The following is a 22,272-nucleotide window of genomic DNA, read 5'->3' on the forward strand; positions in this document are numbered from 1 at the left end:
TCCTTCCTTGTCCCAGTCTTCTTGTTCTGAGTTTCTTGTTGTTTCTCATAGTTCCAGATCTCCATTTCTAAGAGTTGAAATACGAAGACAAAAGAACCTCTCCCTTCTTGTGCATCTTCTTTGTACTTTTTAAGTTCCATTTTCAGTTCTTCTAAAAGTGGTGCCATTTTAAACACTTTTAAACAACCACCCAATTGATTTTAGTCATTTAAATGCAATAACCAAAAATCCAAAGATCACCAAGTAATCCAAATATCCAAAGCTATTTCTTCTTGCTTCTTTTTTCCACTTTCTCTTCCTGGGGTTCTATTATTTTGTTGCTAAGTTTCAGTTAAAATGTATCTTTTAGGAATCTTGTTGAGGTTTCACTGTAAATTCCTTTTAATTCCAGGCAGTCTCCTTCATTTTTCCAGATCCTTCCCCTTTTATTATTTTTCTCTCCTTTCCTGGTTTTAAAAGCTTTTAAGTATCCAGAAATCTTTATTATCCCTTTGACATTTTATTTTTAGCTTAAATGCCTATTGATGTCAAAGTGGATTTTTTTTCAATTTCTTGCTTAAGTCTCTTAGCTGTCAGTATAGGGAAAGGAAGAAAAAAAACCCAAATCCTTTCCCTTTCCTCTCTCCTTCACTGCTTCAAAATCTTCTTTGGGAACAATGTTATTTTGTTTTCATAGTTTAAATTCCAGGGTACCTTATGTTGTTGCTTTTGCAGTTTAACCCGGTCAACCAAAACTTTCTCTTTTTATCTTCCTCCTGCACATTCTTTTCCGGCCGAGTTCTTCTTTGAGGTGGCCATTTCTGACCACCAATGCAACCGCCTTTGGGAAAGGGAGTAATGGCCAGCTGGGGAGGAGAGATGTGGCTCTCCTCAACCCTGCTGGCAGCCTCCCCCCTCTTCACCACCTCTACGTGGTGGCTTAGCCCCGAAACCAGCTGGCTCGGGGCACTCCGGTGGTGAGCACAGATCGAAACCGCGCACAATCGCAGTTTCAGTCTGTCAGCGAAGGGACTCAAACCGGAAGTCCCCTCTTTTGATGATATTGTATACTTTCGTTTATTCTCTAATCCATGTGCAAGTCTTTCTATCTTGTCTTGTCTTGTCTTGCTGAGCACATATTTTTCCATGGTTCTTTGTGCCACTCGTAGTTTTTGTATTGATTGTGAGGTTAGTGCCCATGTTTCACTGGCAAATGTTAGAGAGGTTGTTCTTGAAAATTATGCTTAGCTTGCCTAATGCCCGACAACCACATTTAACATACTGTTCAATTTTCTTTATTGTATCGCTTTCCATTGAGATCTGTTGGCCAAGGTATATGTAGTGGTCTACTATGTCTAGTTCTTCTCTAGATATAATTTTTTTTCTTTCTTTGGTGAATTTATTAAACATAACTAGGCTTGTTTTCAGGTTTATTTTTAAGCTAAATTATTCTCCTGCTTTGTGCAGCTGTATGTGTCTTTGTAACTCTTCTGGGTTTTGTGAGAAGAGAACAACATCATCTGCAAATCTTAAATGATTTAAACAGGTGCCATTGATTTTTATTCCATCTTTTGCCCAGTCTAGTTTGTGAATTTGATTCCAATCCAGTGTTTATAAAAGCAGTGCAGTATTGCTTTATTTTGTAGAACTATTCATTTTTAAAACTGCTTCAGGCACGGGGGAAAGCAACTTCTGGTGTGGAACAGAAGGCCAACTGCTCATTCAGTGTCAGGCAGGCAGGATTTGGTACAGGGTGGTGTGGAGCGGGAGGCCAGAGTCCATGAGAGGGTGGGGAAAAAAGGAAGGCGCTGTTCCGCAGGTTGTTTCTTTGAGCTGTCAGCGACTCCAGGAAGAGTGGACAACAGGCAGGCAGCAGTGAGTGGGGGGCTTTCCATTTTGACTTCTCAAGGGAGGGAAGGAAGAGTGGAAAATGGAAAAGAAGGAAGGGGAGGCAGATCGCATCGCGTCCTGCCCTCCCAGCTCCCTCCCCCAGTCCCATGAAAGACCGCAAGAAGCTCCCATCTCAGCTTCTCTTGTCTTTCTTTCCTCCTTTTCCTCCCCAATGTCACAGTCTGCCTCTATGGCTTCCCCTGCACTACCCCTCTTGCAGCCTTTTGTGGTGATTTATTTTTCTTTTTTTTGTCTCTTTTATTTTCTTTTTGAATGAACCCTACATGTCAAGATCCAGTTGCTCCCGAGGTCCCACTCAGCACCCCAGAGATCCCTGTCACCAGACACTACACCCAGGCCCTCAGCTATCCTTCCTTCTTTGCTTGCTTCCTTTCCACTCTCCTTTGCTCCCTTGAGGGGTCAAAATGGGAAGGCCCCCGCCCACCATTGTCTGCATGTTGTCCGCTCTGTCCGGAGTTGCTGACAGGTTAAAAAAAAAAAAAACACTAGCAGAGCAGCGCCTTCCCCCCCCCCCCATTGCTTCTGCAGAAGCTGCTTTCCCCTGTACCTGAAGCTGTGGCCCCTGCCATTCGACTGCCATGCCAGAAGCTGCTTTCCTCCACGCCTGAAGCCGTGCGCCACTGCCGTTCGGCTCCTGCACCTCCCCCATAGCTCCTGCAACTGCCTATCACATGCTGGCACATCATGGCTTCTGCCTGCCACCTGACTGGATGGTGCCTAATTGTCCTGTGTGGCCAAAGGCCCGGGATAAACAGTGTGTCAGGCTGAAGAGCGCGGGGTAGAGGGCCAGAGGCCAATTGGCCAGGGGAGGAGAAAAGCTGGCTGTAAATGGGCTGAGGTGGGAGGCTGGAGGTGAAGGGGGCATGGCCAAGGGTGGGAGCCTGAAGGTCCCATTCCAGGGAGAAGCAGAACAGAGAAGAGTAATTAATTCAGCAGTCAGATTAGCACATTAAATCAGATTAAGCTATACGTGCTTTGGAGAGGTTTTGTTAGTTCATAAGACATAAACTAGAATTGAATTCAGACTTACATGAAGTAATTTGAGAAAGTGAATACTTGAGAAGACTGCAGAAAACAATTGGCAAAAAAGCCATTACTATTATTATTATTATTAACTTGTATTCATGAAACTCAGTCAACTGAACATTTAAAAATGTATCACAAATATCATTGACTGGCTCTGATGGTTGATACAGGTTGCTGCCAGCATCCTAGGTATCAACCAAGTATCTTCTTAAAATGTATGTTGTTTTGAGTAGTACAGTCTTTTTGCAGCTCCACTGGCACTACAGCAGGAAGCTGCACTTTCTTGATATATTTTGTAATATTCTTGGACATGGTACCAAGTGCTCCAATGACAATAGGTATCACTGTTACATGTTTCGTCCATAATGTAGTTTCAATGGCCAGGAACGATATTTCGTGATTTTTTCCAGTTCTATTTCTGTGACTCAGGCGTCCGGTATAGTGATATCAAGAAGTTGTATGCTTTGGTTTTCGACAACTGTGATATCTGGCATGTTGTGTTCCAAATGATGTTTGTCTGTATTCAAAAGTCCCACAAGGTCTTCACCTTCTTAATTTCAACAACTTTTTCCACATTGTTGTTCTTCTTCTTATTATTTAATTTTAAAGTATCATGGTCAGAAAGATCAATTCTTTCCTTAGGGGGTTTCTGATAAGAATGCTTTTGGGGAAAATGTTGGGCTTTATAAAATGCTTTGTTGTTTTCTGCTATTAATTTTATTTTAACCAAACAGTAATATCTAAAAAACACCATGGGAATGAAAAAGCTGTGATTTGCATACAATTTCCTTATTCCCTTACCTTTTCAACCACTCCTTACTCAACTTCCCAGTTCTTTTTATGCTATCTTTCCTTCTTTCTTGAACTGCCATTAATTTTACACTCAGATCCCTTTATAGACTTATTACTGCTACTTCCTTTCATTTTGGACTAACTTGTTATAGGAAGTTTCAAAATCACATGTTCTGTTCACTCTTCCATTCATTATATGTTAGCAATTTATTATACGCCTCACTGTTTTGTAATGAAGTGTTAAATTACAGTGCATTTTACTATCAGTTTATAGTGATGGCAAACTAATGGAGAGAATTAAAGGCGTTGTTGCTGCTATCATCATCATAATCCAGCATCACTAAATTACATTTGTACAACTGTGAAACTCCTCTCCCTATCTGCCCACCCCAACAGAAGGAATAGGGCAGGCAGATTCCAGGTCCTGTTCCTTATGCGTTGCCATTTTGGAGTCTTGGAAGTATGCCTTTTGCGCTGAAACCCTCTTCCCTACGATGTGCCTTTTCCACTGAGAACCGAAAGGTCTCACGCCTTCTGTCTTTCAGGAAAGCCCTCAAAACCTGGGTCTTCTCCCAAAAATTGGAATAGGACAAGATGAAGCTAGGATGAGAATGTGGGGCTGCAGGTAAGTGTGGCTGTGGTTCCAGCTTTTTTTGTTTTTTTGATATTTTTCTACTGGTTGTTAGCCTCCCATAATTGATATATGATGGGAGGCTATGCAAAGGTTTTAAACAAAGAAAGAAACTGAAAATCAACATAGCCTACCCAGCATGTAATATGGATAGAAAGAAACAGCAGAAAACACTGATCTTTCAGAGAAATGTTTGTATCAAAGTTGGAATCTTTATTTCTATCAAAAGTGCTATTATATATGTCAACAGAAGAATGCATGCTTTTAAAACGAGGCAGGCATTTTGTGCCTTCTTGATGGACTTTACATATCAATCTGGTCTATTAAGTTGCAAACCTTACTTTCTTGTAGCTATTCCAGCTATTTGCAAATTCTGCATAAGTCTCTAAAGATGGGGATGAGTATCATGTTTCTAAAATTTCCTACACATTTGGCTCTAAATTTAACTGGATAATCATAAAACAATCAAATCTGACTTTTAAATAATATTCAACATTTCAATCGGTATCTTCAGCATTCCATGGAGCCTATTTATGCATAATTTTATTGTTAAACTTCCATAAAGGAACAATAGAAATTAAGGTGTTAAGTATTTGGGGGCTTTCGCTGTTTTTCTTAAAAAAGCACTCTGCCTAAGACAAGGTAAAGAGTTAAAGATTGCAAAATGAAATAACTTTTCAGTTAAACATAACCTAAAGTTAGAATAGAAATTATAGCTTAGAATGACATTCGCAATTACTAACCTTTGCTAAGTAAGCTTCCACTCTGTTTTTTGAGGCTAATGCAGCTCCATTTGTGTTCAGGAATCCTCCTCCAAGGTTAAAAGATTTATTTAATGCTAAAGTGTTGCCAAGATTTCCCATCTGAACTGTTTCCAGGACAGGACTTGAAGAAAGGCTTCCACTTATAAAGCCGTTGGCAAGTAAAGACTTGTTTTTGTGACGCTCGTGATAGAGTTGAGTGTTGGCTTCTGCTAATTTCGCATTAGCTCTGCAAAAGGTTAGTTAAATAAGATAACCTCTTAGAATAATGATTCACTTAACTGCATAAAAAGTCAGAACTCCAGGCAAAATGTAAATGTATCTCTAACCTGTTCCAAAAATATATCCATCACTTTGTTATTTAGATGATAATTCAGAACCACCAATTTAGTATTAAATGACAGACCTATAATTTTAGGAATATGAGTGTCTCAAAAAGAACTTTATTTGCAGAACTATATTCTCAGAATACAAACAGAAGTATAAACAGAAAGGTTATTTTCCTAATGTATTTAACCACTAATCTGAATAAATATTTTCTACTTTACTAATATATTTAATAGTGTTATAAAATATATAAAATTAAATATTATCTATTCTATGTTAATATTAGTTTTAATATTTTATTTTTAATGCACAATGTTACAGTTGTTTTATTCTGTTATTTGTGGTATTGTAAGCTACCCAGAATTGCTTGGTAGTAAGATGGGCATCATACAGATTTACTGAATAAATACTTAAATGTTGCTGTTACCATATGGTATCTTTGAAACCGTTCAACAGAATGCTTTGCATTAACCAGGTATCACTATCATAGTGAGATGACAATACTAAAATTTTCTGTTCATATTGACATTATCCAATCCAAAATAAATAAGAAAAAATACAAGTTTACAAAATTGAAACTTTGTTTACTTACCGATCCAATTTGTTCCCCAAAGATTTCCGAATTTTTATTTCTTCTGAATACAATCCTTTATATCTTTCCAATTCTGTATGGGTAGATTCTTTTTGTAATATGCTATCTTGCTGGTTGTTTTTAAATGTGGCCAACTCTGATTCTAATTCTTTAATTCTGTTCTCTAATTGATTTCTCAAAGAAGCATTACTGGTAGCTCTTATCTGTTCCAAGGTTTCTTGAGAAGCAGCCTGTGTCTAATTCACAAAATGTGGATTAGAAGAGAAGTCCTTGCTGTACACCCAAATCTTAATTAAACCATTAACTGAGAATATATATTGTCTGAATGTAGCAACCTGATGAAATCAAAATGTTAAGCAATTTTGTCAATGAAATAACTTACAATTAATATTTTTCAATTATTTAAAAGAGCCAGTTTGGCTAATGACTAAGGCACCAAGCTAGAAACCAGGGGACTGTGAATTATAGTCATGTCTTAGATATGTAAAAGCCAGCTAAGTGATATTGGGCCAGTGATGCCCTCTCTCAGCCCAACCCACCTCACAGATTTGTGATTGTGGGAAAAATAGGAAGAAGAAGAATGAATAGCAGATACAGTATGTTCTCTGTCCTGAATTAGTGATAAAAATAATAAAGACAGGAAATAAGTAACTAAGTAAGCAAGCAAGCAAGCAAGCAAGTTACCTGCAAAAAGAAATTGACTTCTTCCAGTTTTTGTCTTATCTCTTGTTTAGCTCGTTCTTCAACGTCTCTCTTGTATTGTTCCACTTGGCTAAGATCTATTAAGTTACCCTGTACTTGGCGTTTGAGATTAACTACTTCTTCTTCTAGTTGCAATTTGCTTTTTTCTAATTTTTCATGATTCTTATGGAGTATCTTCATAGATGCTAATTGTTCACGCAGTTCACAATTGGCAGATTCCAGCTGGGTACTTCTTGTTGACTCAACCTCCAAATGGCGAGAAAGTTCATCAACCTGAACAAGCAAGTGACACTTAAAGAAAAAGACTACCAGCTTTTCAAAATACAGGTAAATCCCCAGATACAAGGGTTCCTTCCATGAATTTTCACCAGAATGAATGTATTCAGAAAGGGTACTTACGTTAGAAATTCAAAATTGTGATCAAAAACAGTAGCCATGTGACTTGGATTCAGTCACTGTTGCAGCAGCTGCCATTTTTAACTCTGTGTTATTTCCTGGGCCTTTCAGGCTTACAAGGCAATTTCTGGAAGCCAGCAGGGTATTTTTTTTGGCCCCGGTCACATGGCCAAACAAGATCCTGTGTCTTTGCGGCCAGCCGGTTTCCAGGTTTTTGTTTTGTTTAGTTTTTTGATGCTGCATGGCAGGTCTGCTGCTGCCTGGGCTCGAGAACTGTACTGTAGGGCTAGAATTGCTTCTGTAAGTATTTTGAAATATTATTTTTTGTTACTCTGTAGTACTGTACTGTTTGTTTGTAAGCACTTTGGGAACTGCTCTGCTTCTTTTTAAGTACTGTACCTTACTTTGCAAACTACAAACTACAGTATTGTGCTTGTAAGCACAGTTCTTTGCAAAGATAAAGTTTGTTTGCATCTGCCTACAACTGCTTATAGAAATGCTAGCCAGCATCTACAGCATTCTATAATGTTGTGTGCTGTATCGCTTCTCTAAACTGCTGATTTTCAAATTTGCAAGCTATTTATATGAGTTTTGGGATTTTGCCTGGAGGGTCTTGTGCTGATTAGGGCAGTGTTTTTTTAAAAAGAGGTTTTAAGTCTAAATTGCCTCCACAAGTTGTTGGTGCCCCATCACTGGAGGAGTTTAAGAAGAGACTGGATAAGGCATTTATCAAAAATATTCGTGAGAGCAGTAGGTTGGACTAAGTGAGCTCCAGGTCCTCTTCATCTCTGTTACTATTGCAAGCCAAGAGCCCTTCCCCATATGGCTGGCTGGAGACTGTTAAGCTAAGTGGCAGATAGTTTTTTTTTAAAGCAACTGCAATGGAGAGTTTTGTAAATTACTGCCACCCCACTAATCCCCCTTCTGGGCAGCTTAAGCTATACCGGAAAATAGCTGATAGATAGGCGGAGGCAGAAACCGCTGATTGGTGGCAGATCGGTCTTCATTTATTTAACAAGCCATTTCATTCAATTAATTAATTTAATTTTAAAAATTTGCAAAATTGATCTGATTCATTTGATGAATTTTTTGACTTACGAACCTAATGGACCAAAAACATTTTAATTAAAACTTTATTAAATTCACATACCCTCTCCCCTCCCCAACAAGGTGACTCAAGCAGCATATAAATTTAATAAATTTTAGATTAAGTTTTAGTTAATATATTCTATGTTGAAATGATTAAAACAATAAAAAAATTCCAAATGGAAAACCAAATACTAATATAAAAGTGCAGAAACTTGTACAAACAGTTTCCAGGGGGTCAACACTGATTCAAAGGCACAAAACAAACAGATAAATAAATACCTCTATTTCAGATCTCTGGATAGTTTTATAGTTTTTAGAATTTTAAACATTATATAAAGCAGCCAATTGTGTAGTACATGAAAGTCTAAAAAAGGCAGACCAAATCACCACTACCCACTTAAATGAAAGATTTCTTTCATTATAGAACACCAACAAGAAAGAGAACCAGTTATTCAAAAGCCTTGAGACTTCTAGACTACCCCCAGGTCCAAACCTCACAGAAGAAGCAATTTAAAGAGGAAAGTCAAATAACCCAGTTTCCCACTGTACTGTTTTATTTATAAATGATGACTAGTGAGGACTAGATGAATTGGGCTTGGATCTTATTGTTCACTAATACAAGGACTATGTAAGTGTTATCATGTAAGAGTGAAATTTAAATAAATTAAAGTCATAGCTGGTACATACCCTTTTTCTTAGTTTTCCAACTTCATTGTCGATTTCTGAATATTTATTCTTTATTTCTCCATGTAAGCTTATTTGAGATGAACTTTCTCCACTCTCATAACCTTTTAATTTCTTTTTGGTTATTTTTAGAAGTTTTTTAATACTACAAAGAAAAAATATTTTACTGCAATTGTTTATAAAGTATGCTGTAGATGCTATTTTTGCTGCACAAAGAAAGAATTCTACCAGGCTTAATGAATGGAAAGAATGTGAAAAATAATGATTTGCTATTTTTTTAGGCCTTGTTCATTACTCTACAAATAGCCATTTTAAAGTGACCAAAACTTCAATTTAACATTGTTTTTCCGATACTGTAGATGCACGAATTAATAATTCACACAATAGTTTGCACTCCTAAAGCATACAATGTTCTCTTCATTTTTCTATAATTCATATCAACTATAATGTTATATTCTTTTATCTATTTTGCAGCAAAACTGCTGTTATTGCCATTGTAGTTAATTCCTTTGGGGAATCTAATTCTATTAATGTATAATTCAACATGTCTCCATTTTTTTTAACGCTATGCATTTGTTGCTCCTTGCTTAATAACCAGTCGAAGTTACAAAAAACTCCCAAAAAGTTACTTATGACCCCTCCTCAAAGTTATGATTGGCACACCCCATTGCAATCACATGATCAGTTTGGGTATTTGACCACCTGCTTACATTTATGACCAGTTGTAGCAAACCATGGTCATATGACATTAGCAATGTTTTTTGCTGCTTCCCAGCAAAAAAAAACACCCAACATTTGGGGAAATGGATTTGCTTAACAAACATGATTCGCTAACAGTGACTCACTTTATGATCATTATAAAAAGGATTGTAAAATCAAGTCAGATCATGTATTGAACCTCTTAATGACTGGGCTCAATTGTGGCTGCTAAGTGAGGACAATGGGTAATTCCTGACTTATGACCGCAATTGGGATCCAGAACTGTCGCTAAGTGAGCTGTGTCCAGTTTTACCATTGTTTTGCTATGGTCTTCAAGCAAATTCACCCATTTAATTTGCTATTCAGAAGTCCCCTGGGAAGGTAATAAATAGTGGTCACAAGACCCACGGACACTGCAACTGCCAAGCACCCTAGTTTATCACATAAGCCCAGGAACATCACCAAAGCTGAAAATGCAACAACTGGTAGTAAGTCACTGCTTTCAGGTCCCTCGTAACTTTGAACAGTTGTTAAACAAATGGTTATAACACAAAGACTATTTGCACCTATATTATAAATCAAGAGGTAGTTATTGATTGTATTATGATTATTAACAATGTGTAAAAATATATATTGAAACTTATAGCTCTCAAGGACTATAATAAATTCAGGGGACTTAAGAGATATAATCCCGGGACTGATTAAATCTTATTAATAATTGGCCTTACTGGTGTTTCTAGAAAAATTGAGATATTGGAATTATGATGGAATATTGACTAATTTTTAAAATATCAGTGATTCAGCAGGGGACAACAAACACATTGTATGAATAAATGTTATTGATGTTTAAATGTAGTTATGGAGAAAGTGATAAAGAATCATAAAGAAAGAATGGTATTGTTTAAAGACAAAGATTTGAATGTAGAAGAACCCCAACAAATGGGGGAAAAAGATAAGTACAAATTGGGAAAATAGTATTATACACAGTGACATATAAAGGAATTTATTATAATTACAATGTGTACGTTAAGTTTAGAAGTTGGAAGATAAGGATTACGTATATTGTATCATTATTGCTGCTGTTAGTTGCGAAGTTGTATCCGACCCATTGCGATCTGACGGTAAAAAGTATATTGACCCAGTTAATATACTGTCCACAAAATATGCATGGTTGTTAAAGGAAAATTACAAATAAAACATATACAAAAAAAGAGGTAGTGCATAACATGCAGAAAAAACGGGTCATAGAAACAGAGATACTAGCTTTTATGTGTAAGATTATTTCATTATAGCAATGTTAAATATATTTAAAATAAAAATTCTATACACAGAAAACATCTTAACAATAAAAAGTTACCCATGATATTCTTTTTGTAATTCACTGTTCCTTTTCATTTCTTGATCTAGTCGCATTTCCACTGATCGTTTTAATTCTAGGACCTTCTTTACTTTTTTCTTTTCATTCTCAAACTATAACAGAATAAGAACATAATTTCCAGACTTGACAACATTTTAATGCACAAATAAATCTCTGATGGTATTCCACCTTCACTTTGAGCTTTGTGAAAGAAAATAACTATACTGAAATATATTCTATTTCTTCACGTACATATTTACTTCCATAATTTTCAAAATTAGTTTTATTAAGACCCTGGTACTCTGCCCAGATTTTAAATGAGCATCCTGATGCTATAGTGCAGCAGCAATCTCTAAGAAAGTTCCAATGTTAGTAAAACTCTCTGCTAAGAAGGCTGAAGCTTGTACTATGAAACGAATAAGGTAATTTGGAACAAGGTTTTGGGTTTTCATGAGTTTTTCAATTAAAATTTTGAACCACACCCATCTATGAAGGCTAACAGCATGCTAAACCATGTCAAAAAGGATTGAAATCCCTTTCACTGTCAATCCTGAAGATCAAATTAGTAATGACTGTTACAATCACAAAATTTTAGAAGGTAAAGGTATCTTGAGAATTGAAACAGATTTTAGTTTCATTTTTGCTTCATCTAGCTCTTGTCCTAACTAATTTTGTCACCTTCTTGTGCAAGCTGCAGTAGCTAAATGACTTGGTCAGGTGACTGAAATATATTATGTCAAAGGCACTTAGACGTCTGTCTCAAGTCCAGCAATTTCATTTACACTTATTTATCAAATTCATAAATTATAATTTCTTATCACTTTTGTACAAAAATGTAGATTTCATCGTTCTGTCTCAAAACTGAAAAAATTCAGGCATCATCATCATCTTCTTTTAACAACCTCATAATCCCTTCTGGGGTGGAGTCTGTGCAACTGAATGGAGCTAGCAGAGTGTTTTAATAGCCAGATGGCCCTTCCTATTGCCAATGTGGAGTTTTGCAAAATTCAGGCATCTAGACCTTTATGTATTTCCTTTATTCGATTTAAAGTTAAGAATTTAAAGGAGTCTAACTCAAAACCCCCTATATTATTTTCTTTTTCTGTGCTTTGTTAGCATCTTTGTCTTTGGGAGAACTCACAAAGGACAAGGAGTAAAAAGAACTTTACTTTTTTTCAGTTCCTACAGAAGTAAAAATAGTTTTTCCACTGTATTTATCTGAATTTTATGAAATATTGTTTTATTTATTTATGAAATTCTCAGTACAAATAGCTAGCAGGATTTAAAAATGCTGCTTCCTAAAAGGATTGTGAATCTATCAGTTAGATAGATCAATTAGGCACGATAGGCAAATAATATAAAAAAACAACAACCCTCCTCTGCGCCATTAAATGCCCACTATCAAATCTATGAGAGAAAAGATCAGTCACACTTTCACAGCATGATGTTCCACATCTGAATCAGTTATCAGTTTCTCTCATCCAGATAGCGTCTGCTTCTGAAATCCTTAATGAATTCTGAACCCAACATATTTAAGACTTATTGTTTATTGATGCCAGGAGCTCATATGAATGCTTTATTTCTTCAATTTTCCCTACCACAATGGTCCTGTGAAGTAGTTTGAACTGAGTGACTTAGTGACTGGTCTAAAGCACCAAAACTCAAAAGAGTTTCCCATGGCTGAATGTGGACTTAAATTTGCTTTTCCTACTCTGATACCTCAACCATACCAATTGTTTCTTCATCATTTCCAGCACAGTGAATTATTGAAACTGAACCTACCTGAGATATTAGTTCTGTCCTTTCCTTATCAACCTCAGAAAGGCGAACCCCAAGTTTTGATTTTAATTTCAGTTCTTCTTCCCACAAATTCTGAGCATCTTGTGCAGTTACTGAAAGCATACTTTCCTTCTGAACCTGAGGAGAAATTGAATTGCTTCTGAATAAAAATCATTACAAAGGAGCCCTTGAAATAGCCAAGACATCTTTATGTAGATATATAATTTAATTCAGATAACAAAGATCAGATTTCTGTGTGGAAATGGCAGATTGAAGACAATGCCAATGATCATGGTAAACAAAGAGCCTACTGGCTCTGTAATTCTTCTCCAAACAAGCAGAAGACTTGAGGTTATCCAGAAATGCTCCAGTCAGTTGGATTTACAGCTCTGGGAGAGAAGGTTATAGCCATCTTGCTCAAAACACAGTCACTCTTTAAAAGGGGACTGGATTGGTATACTTTCTTTCCTAAAGTTTGTCAGGGGTGAGATTCAGCCGGTTCGGATTGGTTCAAGTAAACCGAATGTTAAATTTACATCTGGTTCACTGAACTGGTAATTGAACCGGCCAACTGGCCCTGCCCACCCGTCCCCTCTCCCGAGTCTCCAGGTGGCCCGTTTTGGATGCAGGTAAGTGCAGGGTCTGGGAGGGTGAAAAACAGGCCTCCCAGAAGTCCGGAAACAGGCTTGTTTCCAGCTTCCGGAGGACCTCTTGACCCTGGAGGAGGCCATCTTTGCCCTCCCAGAGATTCGAGGAAAGCCTCCGGACTCTGGGGAAGGCGAAAAACAGCCCTCCCGGAAGTTCCGGTAGGTAGGCCACTCCCACCCAGCAACTCAACCGGTTGCTGGAATTTTAGAATCCCACCCCCGAAGTTTGTATATTTCTAATACGAGAGCAGGATTCACACACGTAGATGTTTATTCCGTGTTTGAAATCCATTTCAAATGCTATTATTCATATTTTCCTTGAATCTTGATTGCTAATTTGACATATCAATGGCTGCACGAATGATTGTGTGTTTTTATTTGAAGTAGATTCTTATTCTCAGAAGAGAACAATATTAAGCGGAGATAGAATAGGCTAAGAAAATTCACACTTTAAGTAAGTATGCATGCCAATTCAGAAACATCCACAGAATCAAAGATTTACATTTGCTGTCTGATATCTATGATTCCAGTACCAATCTTTCGTGTGCAATAATATAAAAATTAACAGAAACGAAAGGGAATGATCTACAAGTGAAATGTGTCAATTTTGTTATATGTGAATTATCCTTATCTTGAAAATACTGCTGTTTGTTTCATTTTTATGAAACACTATCCTGTAGGTCTTTTTGAAATACCTCAACTCTATTACTTTGCTGGTTTGTTGTAGCTTCCAATCTGGCATTGTCTATTTCAAGTCTTAAAAGAAAAACAGTCTCAAAACAGGATACAATGCAACTATATTTCTTCCTCCTTACATGTTTTAATGGTTCTATACCACATGGAAGTATAAATTGCACAATAATTTTTTTTATCAATTCTATTCATTTAGAATACCTGGTGGTTTAGTTGTTCCTCTAGACTGATTTTTGCTGTCTGTAAGCTGGTTATCAATTCCTCAAGACGATTATGAACCTAGATCATCACAAAAGAAACCAAGAGTCATTACGCAGGTTGCAAAAGTTTTCAGTCTTTAGAAGTTCTCTTTTGTTATTTACATCCCTTTCTATTGTTACATTCATAATTTCAATAATTTTAATTTATTTATAACTTCTGAATATGAAGGAAACTAATTCAGTATGCTGTAATAGCTGTCTGAAATATTATTATTTTTTTAAAATGATAAAAAACAGGAAAGGAATTAAATATGAAATCTTATTTCCCCAAAATATTATGGTTGACTTACAGAAACACTATCCTGTAGGTCTTTTTGAAGTATCTCAATTCTATTACTTTGCTGGTTTGTTGTAGCTTCCAATCTGGCATTTTCTATTTCAAGTCTTAAAAGAAAAACACAGTCTCAAAATAGGATACAATGCAACTATATTTCTTCCTCTTTATGTGTTTTAATGATTCTATACCACATGGAAGTATAAATTGCACAAGAATTTTTTTATCAATTCTATTCATTTAGTACATTTAAATTTCAGCATGTTTTACCTCTGTATGTGCTCTTCTAATTGTTTTATAGCATTATTTGTTCCTGATGATGCTACTAGAAGATCCTGTAGTTTCTGAGATGCTGCACTTGCTTCACGTTCCTTAATGTCCAAAGCATGTCTTAATTCATGAGTAGATCTTTCACACTGGATAGTCTGAACTTCTGAATCTTGCAACTGTAAAATTTGAGAGTCAATGTGGCTTAGCCAAAAAATAGGTGCAATGTGCTCTTGCTATGATATACCCTGCCAGTCTAATCACCTCATCCTAGAGTCCTGTAGTTTCTAAATCTCCTTCAAGGGCATCCCTATACAGCGTGCACTGCAGTAATTTTACTGGGAAATAACTAGTGGATAGATAATAGAAGCAAGATAAACTCTTGTTTCATGTACGATGAAACACCATGAACAAATGGCAATGTTTTTTTTTGTCAAAGAGCATATCTACAACTGATTCTCTGAAGGAAGAACAAAACAGGAAAAGCTCCTTCCCGTTTGCTGACATTTCCTCTAACCAGAATGTCTTCAATCTAGCCCAAGCAGCTCCTCAACAAGCTCAGCATACTTGATGATGATGGACAGAAGAAACCTCAATATTATCTGCATAGAGAAGGAACCCAGACCTGTAATTCTTGATAATCATCAGTGCACTGATTACATACAGAGGTTGAGTAGCCTGGAGGACACCATAACCTTTATGCATCCCACAGTATAAATGGCAGAGAGCCGAATGATATTCTACTTTCGGGAAGGTATTCTCAATGTAGGAACAGAACCACGCCAAAACTATTTCAAAAACTAATGCATCAGAAAGTGTTGGATGTCATCTCTTCCGTTCCCACAGTAGAAGATATAAAGCATTTAATAAACTGTTGCATGCATACCTTACATTTTATCCTTTCTATTTCCTTCAGGAGTTGCTGTTTATCCTCCTCTAAGTCAATACGATAACGTGTTGAAACTTCCAATGAAGCTTCTGTCATGGATTGCTTTTTGAGGGAATCTGCAAGTTCTTGCTGCAATTGCCTTATTGTACTCTAAAAAGATGTTTAATGAAATAATTCATACAAAATAGACTGAAAATGTTGCATTTTAATTTATCTAAGTAATATTTATAATAGGTAAAAATGTTCAATAACATATATTTATATGAGTTTGTGTATGTATGTGTATGTCTCTCTGTTCATATATACTATATGCAAGTAGTTTTCTTTCCTGACCAATATCAACTGAAGCAATGAATAATTTATTAGCAGAAGGAATGCAAAGATAAATTATTTACAATAACTTTGAAGTGTGCTTAATTTTACATACACCATATAAGTTGTGCTGTAAAATGATAATATTTCACTTCCTTATAAAGTCTATCATTATCATATTAAATTCATATAGTGTCTCCAAGTGAAAATTAAGCTTAGTTTAGAAATCTGTACCCTGAAAAATGATTACATTGGTGGAATTGACAGAACATAAATCATACTTACCTCTCTGTCTATTTTCTCAGATTCATATTTAATGACTTGGTCCTTTAAATTATTACATTTTGTGATTAATTCTTTATTTCTCTCTTCCATCATCTGAACTTGCTTTTCAGTATCAGCTCTGAGCTTATTAAAAATATCACTGAATTTATCTTGAACATCAGTCACTGCTTTTTCTTTGATAATGCCCTTGTTCTGAAAATCTTCAAGCTGTTGTCGAAGTAAGAGATTTTCACTTTGGACCTGTCCTAAGCGTTCTTGCATAGATTCCTGTTTTATTACATATTTGCTTATTTGATCCTTTGCAACTTGTTGTGCATTTTCAAGTTCTTTCACTTGGCACTGTGACTGGTTTAGATCTCTTTGAATACTATCTAACAGCAAGTTCTTTTCCCGGAGACTGAGAGTTGCATGGTGAAGCTCATTTTCTAGACTATTAGCTTTATTTTCAGCTTTCCCTAACTGTTGAGACAAGCCACTGTTTGTTTCTCGTACAGTACACACATCGTGGTTCAATTTGTCTTTTAAGCGGAGCCATTCTTCCCTCTCTCGCTGAAGCAATCGTTCAAGGTCACTTTTTGATACCTGACAACGATCAAGTTCCTGAAGAGCAGAATTCAAATGAGAGCGTAGTGAATCAAGTTCTATTTCCAATCTTTCTTTATTTTCCTTGAAATGTTCCAATTTGGATGCTACCATTGCAACCTCAGTTTTTGATACATTTATTTGTCCATTATATTGAAAAACTGTTTGAGTCAAAGCATCTTCATTTAGTTTCAGTTCTTTTTTAAGTTCTTCATTTTTTTCTTTCAAACTTTCATTTTCTTCCAAATATTTGCTTTCAACCTCCTGATGCTGAATCCTGATGCGATCAAGTTCTAATTTTAATACAGCAAGTTCATCTTGGAGTATTTGATTTCTGTGTGAGAATTCTTTTTCATGGTCATGGTTATCAATCATCTGAATATTTAAGAAGCAGAAGGATAACACATAAATACATTCATAGAATCCAGAGATGTAAGCTACATTCTAGGAGATCAGACAAATTTATGTTGAATAAACATTATCAATCAACAGATAACACTCAGAATGTCTAAATATTACTTCAGAAATGGACACATTATGTCTCTCATGAGTTCCTAAGAGAGACGGTGTGAAAAATGCCGCTAGACATGCATCCTGATTGTGGTTTTCCAATCATTCATCAAGCACACTGAGAACAAAAATCTGGATAGTTTTGTCTGAAGAATAATTACTTTTCATTCTTATAGAGCATAACAGATGTGTGATAATATGACAACTATGTATTTTGTTTTCACAATAGTATACCCCTTTCAATTTTCTTAATTTTAATCAAACTTAAGTCTATCATAGAGATCATTTAAAGAGAAAAGCAACATAGCAACATGAAAAATCCTCTCAATTTCTTAACCAAAATTTAATTAGAAATTACATTTGTTAAGTTTATTTATAAACCACACTTCTAAAGCCACCCACCTCATAGTCTGTCTATAGAACTTGAGAGAGAACTGAACTAACAAAAATAAGAAACAAATTCCATACTGTGCCTTTTTCTTTAATGTTTATGTAAAATGAGTTCCTTGCAGATTATCATCACAAAGTTTTAAACATAGTTAGCTCACAATTTATGACCACTCATTCAGCAATGGCTTGATGTTACCCTGGGGCCAAACAAATTTATGACTGAATTTATGGCCATCATAGTGCCCTATCTGATTGAAATCTGGGCACTTGACAATCTGTTCACAGAGGAACTGGCAGGAAAAGTTGTAAGCCACCAGTACCTGTCGGGACGACTCTTTCTAAGCTCTGGGGGCTGGTTGAAAAAAGATCCATGCTGAAATCCAAGTAGGATTTTGGCATGAAGGATTTTCAGTCCTAGTAGACTTGCCTCTCTGCTTAGGGGCTGAAAATCCTCCATGCCAATAGAAGCAGGATTTTCAGTCATTGGAAAATTTTAAGCTCCAGAACAGAGAGGTTTCAGAAACCCTTCAATTCGGTGCTGAAAATCCAAATGGCTCTTAGGTCCAACATCCCCATGTACTTCCTCACTCCATCCTCACTTGGCAGTTCCTGGGGCTTGCAACTTTCTGCTGGCTTCCCCACTGACTTGATTGTAGAAAGCCGGCAGGCAGTTGACTCATCTAACAAACAGAGCATTTAGTTAATGACAGCAATGAGGACTGCTGGATTGCTGCTGCTAAACAAAGCAGTCGCATTTACAACCGTACCACTTAATGATGCAAATTCCTGTCTCAAATATGGTCAAAAGTTGAGGCCTAGGATAAATATTTTTTTATGTTGAAAAATGACTAAAATGAACTCTAAGGTAAGAAAAAGTATCCTTTGAGTCACTTGACTTCTAGTAAATTCATATTGTCATCCATGAATTATCTTTGCAATAATGTGAAAAAATGTTTGCCACCATTGTCTACAAAGATGTTTTATAATTCGCTAATCTAGTCTATTGTTAATATTCCCTGACAATCTCCAACCCAAAGATTCACCAGACTTGACTCAGCTTGTCTTGTAAAACTGAACAAATTCAGCCACCTCTTCTATCTAATGAGGCCATAAAATGAACATATTCTTACAAATATTGTTCTCTAAAATACATAGTTAAAAAAGGTAAAGGAAGATCTTATATATAAACAAATGTATAAACAGTACTTAGTTAGTAATAATGATTCTTCCTGAATTACAGGTTTTAAATCTACATCATAGTTTAAGATTTAATTACTGATTTATAAGAGTATGTCCTTATTTTAGATATTGAAGGTAGTTTACCATTTTCTCTCTTCCATACATGTATACAAAATATAAGAGCAAAATAATTATCAATTAAATAGAACCTATCAATAATACAGTCCTATCTCCCTTAGGGTCCATATATTTTGTGGTGAAAAAAATTCTATGAGCCTTCATAACAGCCAATAAATTGGAAAGATCACATACTTCAAGCAGCAGGGTGTTCCAGAGCATGGAACAGGCACTTCAAAGGCCTACAACCCCTTCCCCTCACATAGAATGACAATCTTTAGCGTCTCTTCCCTGGACACAGAAACAGGGTGGGTTGAAACTGACACACAGAGAGAATTCCATCCAATGTAATATCTAGTCGCTAAACCACACAAAGCTTTACCGGTAATGACCAGAACTGTAAGGCATCCAGAAAGTATCCATGATATCAATCACTCCAAGACATTTTCTCTCTAATTGATTTATTTAGGAACAGATCTGGTACGTCTAAGGCAATTTCCCAAAGTGAAAGTATTTTCATGCGTTACACAGAATCCACCTTCTCTCCTCCCACTTCTACACTTCATAAATCACGAGAACCAATTAACTGCAATTTTCTTAGTAGACATACAGAATAACCTTGAACTTTTCAACTCCTCCACCCCTCTCTTCCATTAAATGTGGCAGCTGAATTTCAAAGCTGACAAGAACTTTTGATTTGTAGCCAATGAAACTGAAAAGAGTTTTATATTTTAAAAATATTTGGCAAAGTGGATACCTCTGACTGTTTGGTTGCTACTTTTTTTGATTCTTCTTCCAATTCCTTCTGCCTCCAGAAGTGGGTATTTAAAATATCTTCTTGTATGGCTCTGGCATTTTGTTCTTGACAAAGTTGTCTCTGTGTTTCATTACGTTCTTCTTCAACCTATAATATATCAGCCTTGTAGTAAAGTAACAAACTGACCAGTTTGTTATGATCTGACAGATTGTGCCTGTGTATACAGCCACAACTATAAGGAATAGAAGTTGTATTACATCAGAGAATACAATATACGTTAAATAGATACTGACAATTGAGCAACTAAATAAAAAAATATCTAACACTAATAGTTAAACATATGTAAAGTAAATATTAGGAACAATAGAAACACTGTTACTAAAAAGTCATTTTGGCAGCAATATGTTAGTAATTATCTACAGCTGACTAAAATATGGATTTGAATTTCTTTAGACCTGGTACTGTTCTATACAGGTTCGTTATGCAGTTTTCTTAACCATCAAAGTAATTGATTCATGCTAAAAATTTGGGTAAAACTAAGTAATTGAGTAATTGATAAGGACTAATATCACATTTTCTGAAATAAAATATTAGTTTCAATCTTATGCAGCATTTAGATGTAAAAACACAAGCTTGCGAGATTCTTTTCAGAATGTATTTTTTCTACTGAATAAATAAATCACAAAAGAACTGAAAATATCATATACTTATTGGTAGAAGCCAAGATACCAAATACTTGGATGGAAGGAAATATTACTTTAATACCAAAAGAAGATTCAGATTTAACGCAGATAAAAAATTATAGGCCAATATCATTACTAAATGTAGACAATAAATGTAGACTCAATAATAGCAGAAACTAAAAAGATTCTTGAATGAATTTATACATTCAGACCAGAATGGATTTTTACCTAAAAGACAAATTAAAAACAATATGAGAATCATTTTGAATACATTGGAATATTATGAAGTACATTCTGAAAAACAAATGGCGTTGATCTTTTTAGATGCACAGAAAGCAGTTGACAATGTAAATTGGCAATTTATGTCACTACAATTAACATATATAGACTTGGTGAAAAATTTACTAATATGATTAAGGCAATATATTCTAAACAAACTGCAAAGGTGATGGACATGACAGAGAATTTTAGTATAAGGAAAGGCACAAGACAAGGATGCCCTTTGTCCCCTTTACTATTTATATTAACATTGGAAATGTTAAACAGAAACATTAGATAAGATTCAGAAATAAAAGGCATGGAAATAAAAAGAAAAATACAGATTACAGGCAGATGACCTGGTATTTATTCTAGAACAGTGGTGGTGAAACTTTTTGCAACCAAGTGCGCTGGCCACTTGTTGTGCAAGCTGGCTGGCGTGCGCATGCATTCTGGGGAGCTGCTCTTCCGGTTTACGGTGCTTCTGCACGAGCGAAGACCAGCTGGCTGGCGCGCATGTGCGCGCCGGAACCTGGAAGAGCAAACAGGAGATGGCTGGAGTGTATGGAGAGATGGCTCTGCATGCCACTTCCAACACGCGTGCCATAGGTTCGCCATCACGGTTCTAGAAGAACCACAAGAAACTGGACCCAAATTAATAAAAAAAATAGAAGAAAATGGTAAGTTGCAGAATTGAAAATAAGTAAAGAGAGAACCAAGACACTAGTCAAAAATTTTACAGCTAAACAAACAAACAAAAGAAAAAAACTGATGAAGACAGATATTCAGATAGTTAAGAAAGTAAATTACTTAGGAATTCGATTAACAGCAAGATGTGCAACTATTAAAGAAGATAATTATACTAAGCTATTGCAATAAATTAAACTAGATCTGGAGAAATGGAAAAATCTGCAATTATCGATGGTAGGAAGAATAGATACAATAAAAATAATATCTTGCAGAAATTTTTACTTTAAGAATAAGAATAATGCATTATTTTAAGAATAAGATTGGAAGTGCTACAAGACTCTAAAAACAAAGTGGGGGTTGGATTGCCAGATTGGGAGCTATATTACCAGGCCTCTGTACTTAAATGGGTGAAAGAGTAGATGAGACATAAAAGTTTATTAATTTTGGAGAGACACGATGTTCAACTGGGATGGGCACACCCTTTTATGGTATGGGAAAAGCAAAATATATAGATATTTCCAAAGACATTATGTTAGAACTGCTTTGCTGTTAGTATGGGAAAAATAAAATAAAAACATTATATGAAAATACCAGTCTGGCTCCCCATGAGGCACTGATACATCCGAATGTTGTTAACTTGGAAAAAAGATATAAAGACCTTTTTGAATGAAAAAGGGGAACTTAAAACTAACCAAGGATTGAAAAATCAAGGGATTGATTTAGCATGGTGGTCGCATGTGCAAATATAATCAAG

At 35.9% G+C, this 22,272-nt stretch overlaps 1 protein-coding gene across 22 annotated transcripts in view; it reads right to left on the reverse strand.

The window, feature by feature from the left end:
* The window catches only part of ANKRD26 (ankyrin repeat domain 26), an 86,369-nt gene that overhangs the window by 12,757 nt on the left and 51,340 nt on the right, over positions 1-22,272 (reverse strand). For 17 of the 22 annotated variants that reach the window (XR_015750265.1, XM_087969345.1, XM_087969351.1 and 14 more), the window contains 12 exons: positions 19,888-20,034; positions 16,353-17,309; positions 15,753-15,905; positions 14,870-15,045; positions 14,616-14,709; positions 14,267-14,344; positions 12,729-12,863; positions 10,947-11,059; positions 8,894-9,035; positions 6,704-6,994; positions 6,020-6,255; positions 5,083-5,329 (listed from right to left, as the gene is read on the reverse strand). Coding sequence is in view for 21 of the 22 variants with exons in the window: in XM_087969345.1 (XP_087825471.1) it covers positions 5,083-5,329; positions 6,020-6,255; positions 6,704-6,994; positions 8,894-9,035; positions 10,947-11,059; positions 12,729-12,863; positions 14,267-14,344; positions 14,616-14,709; positions 14,870-15,045; positions 15,753-15,905; positions 16,353-17,309; positions 19,888-20,034 (2,769 nt within the window). In the remaining variant the exon portion in view is untranslated. The remainder of the gene's footprint in view (positions 1-5,082; positions 5,330-6,019; positions 6,256-6,703; positions 6,995-8,893; positions 9,036-10,946; positions 11,060-12,728; positions 12,864-14,266; positions 14,345-14,615; positions 14,710-14,869; positions 15,046-15,752; positions 15,906-16,352; positions 17,310-19,887; positions 20,035-22,272) is intronic. The other 5 variants (XM_087969348.1, XM_087969339.1, XM_087969338.1 and 2 more) reach the window with 1 other exon arrangement.

This window comes from Notechis scutatus, chromosome 6, assembly GCF_049901735.1.
Source record: "Notechis scutatus isolate UNSWTSFEM ecotype Mainland chromosome 6, rNotScu1.2, whole genome shotgun sequence".
In the NCBI taxonomy this organism is placed as follows: domain Eukaryota; kingdom Metazoa; phylum Chordata; class Lepidosauria; order Squamata; family Elapidae; genus Notechis; species Notechis scutatus.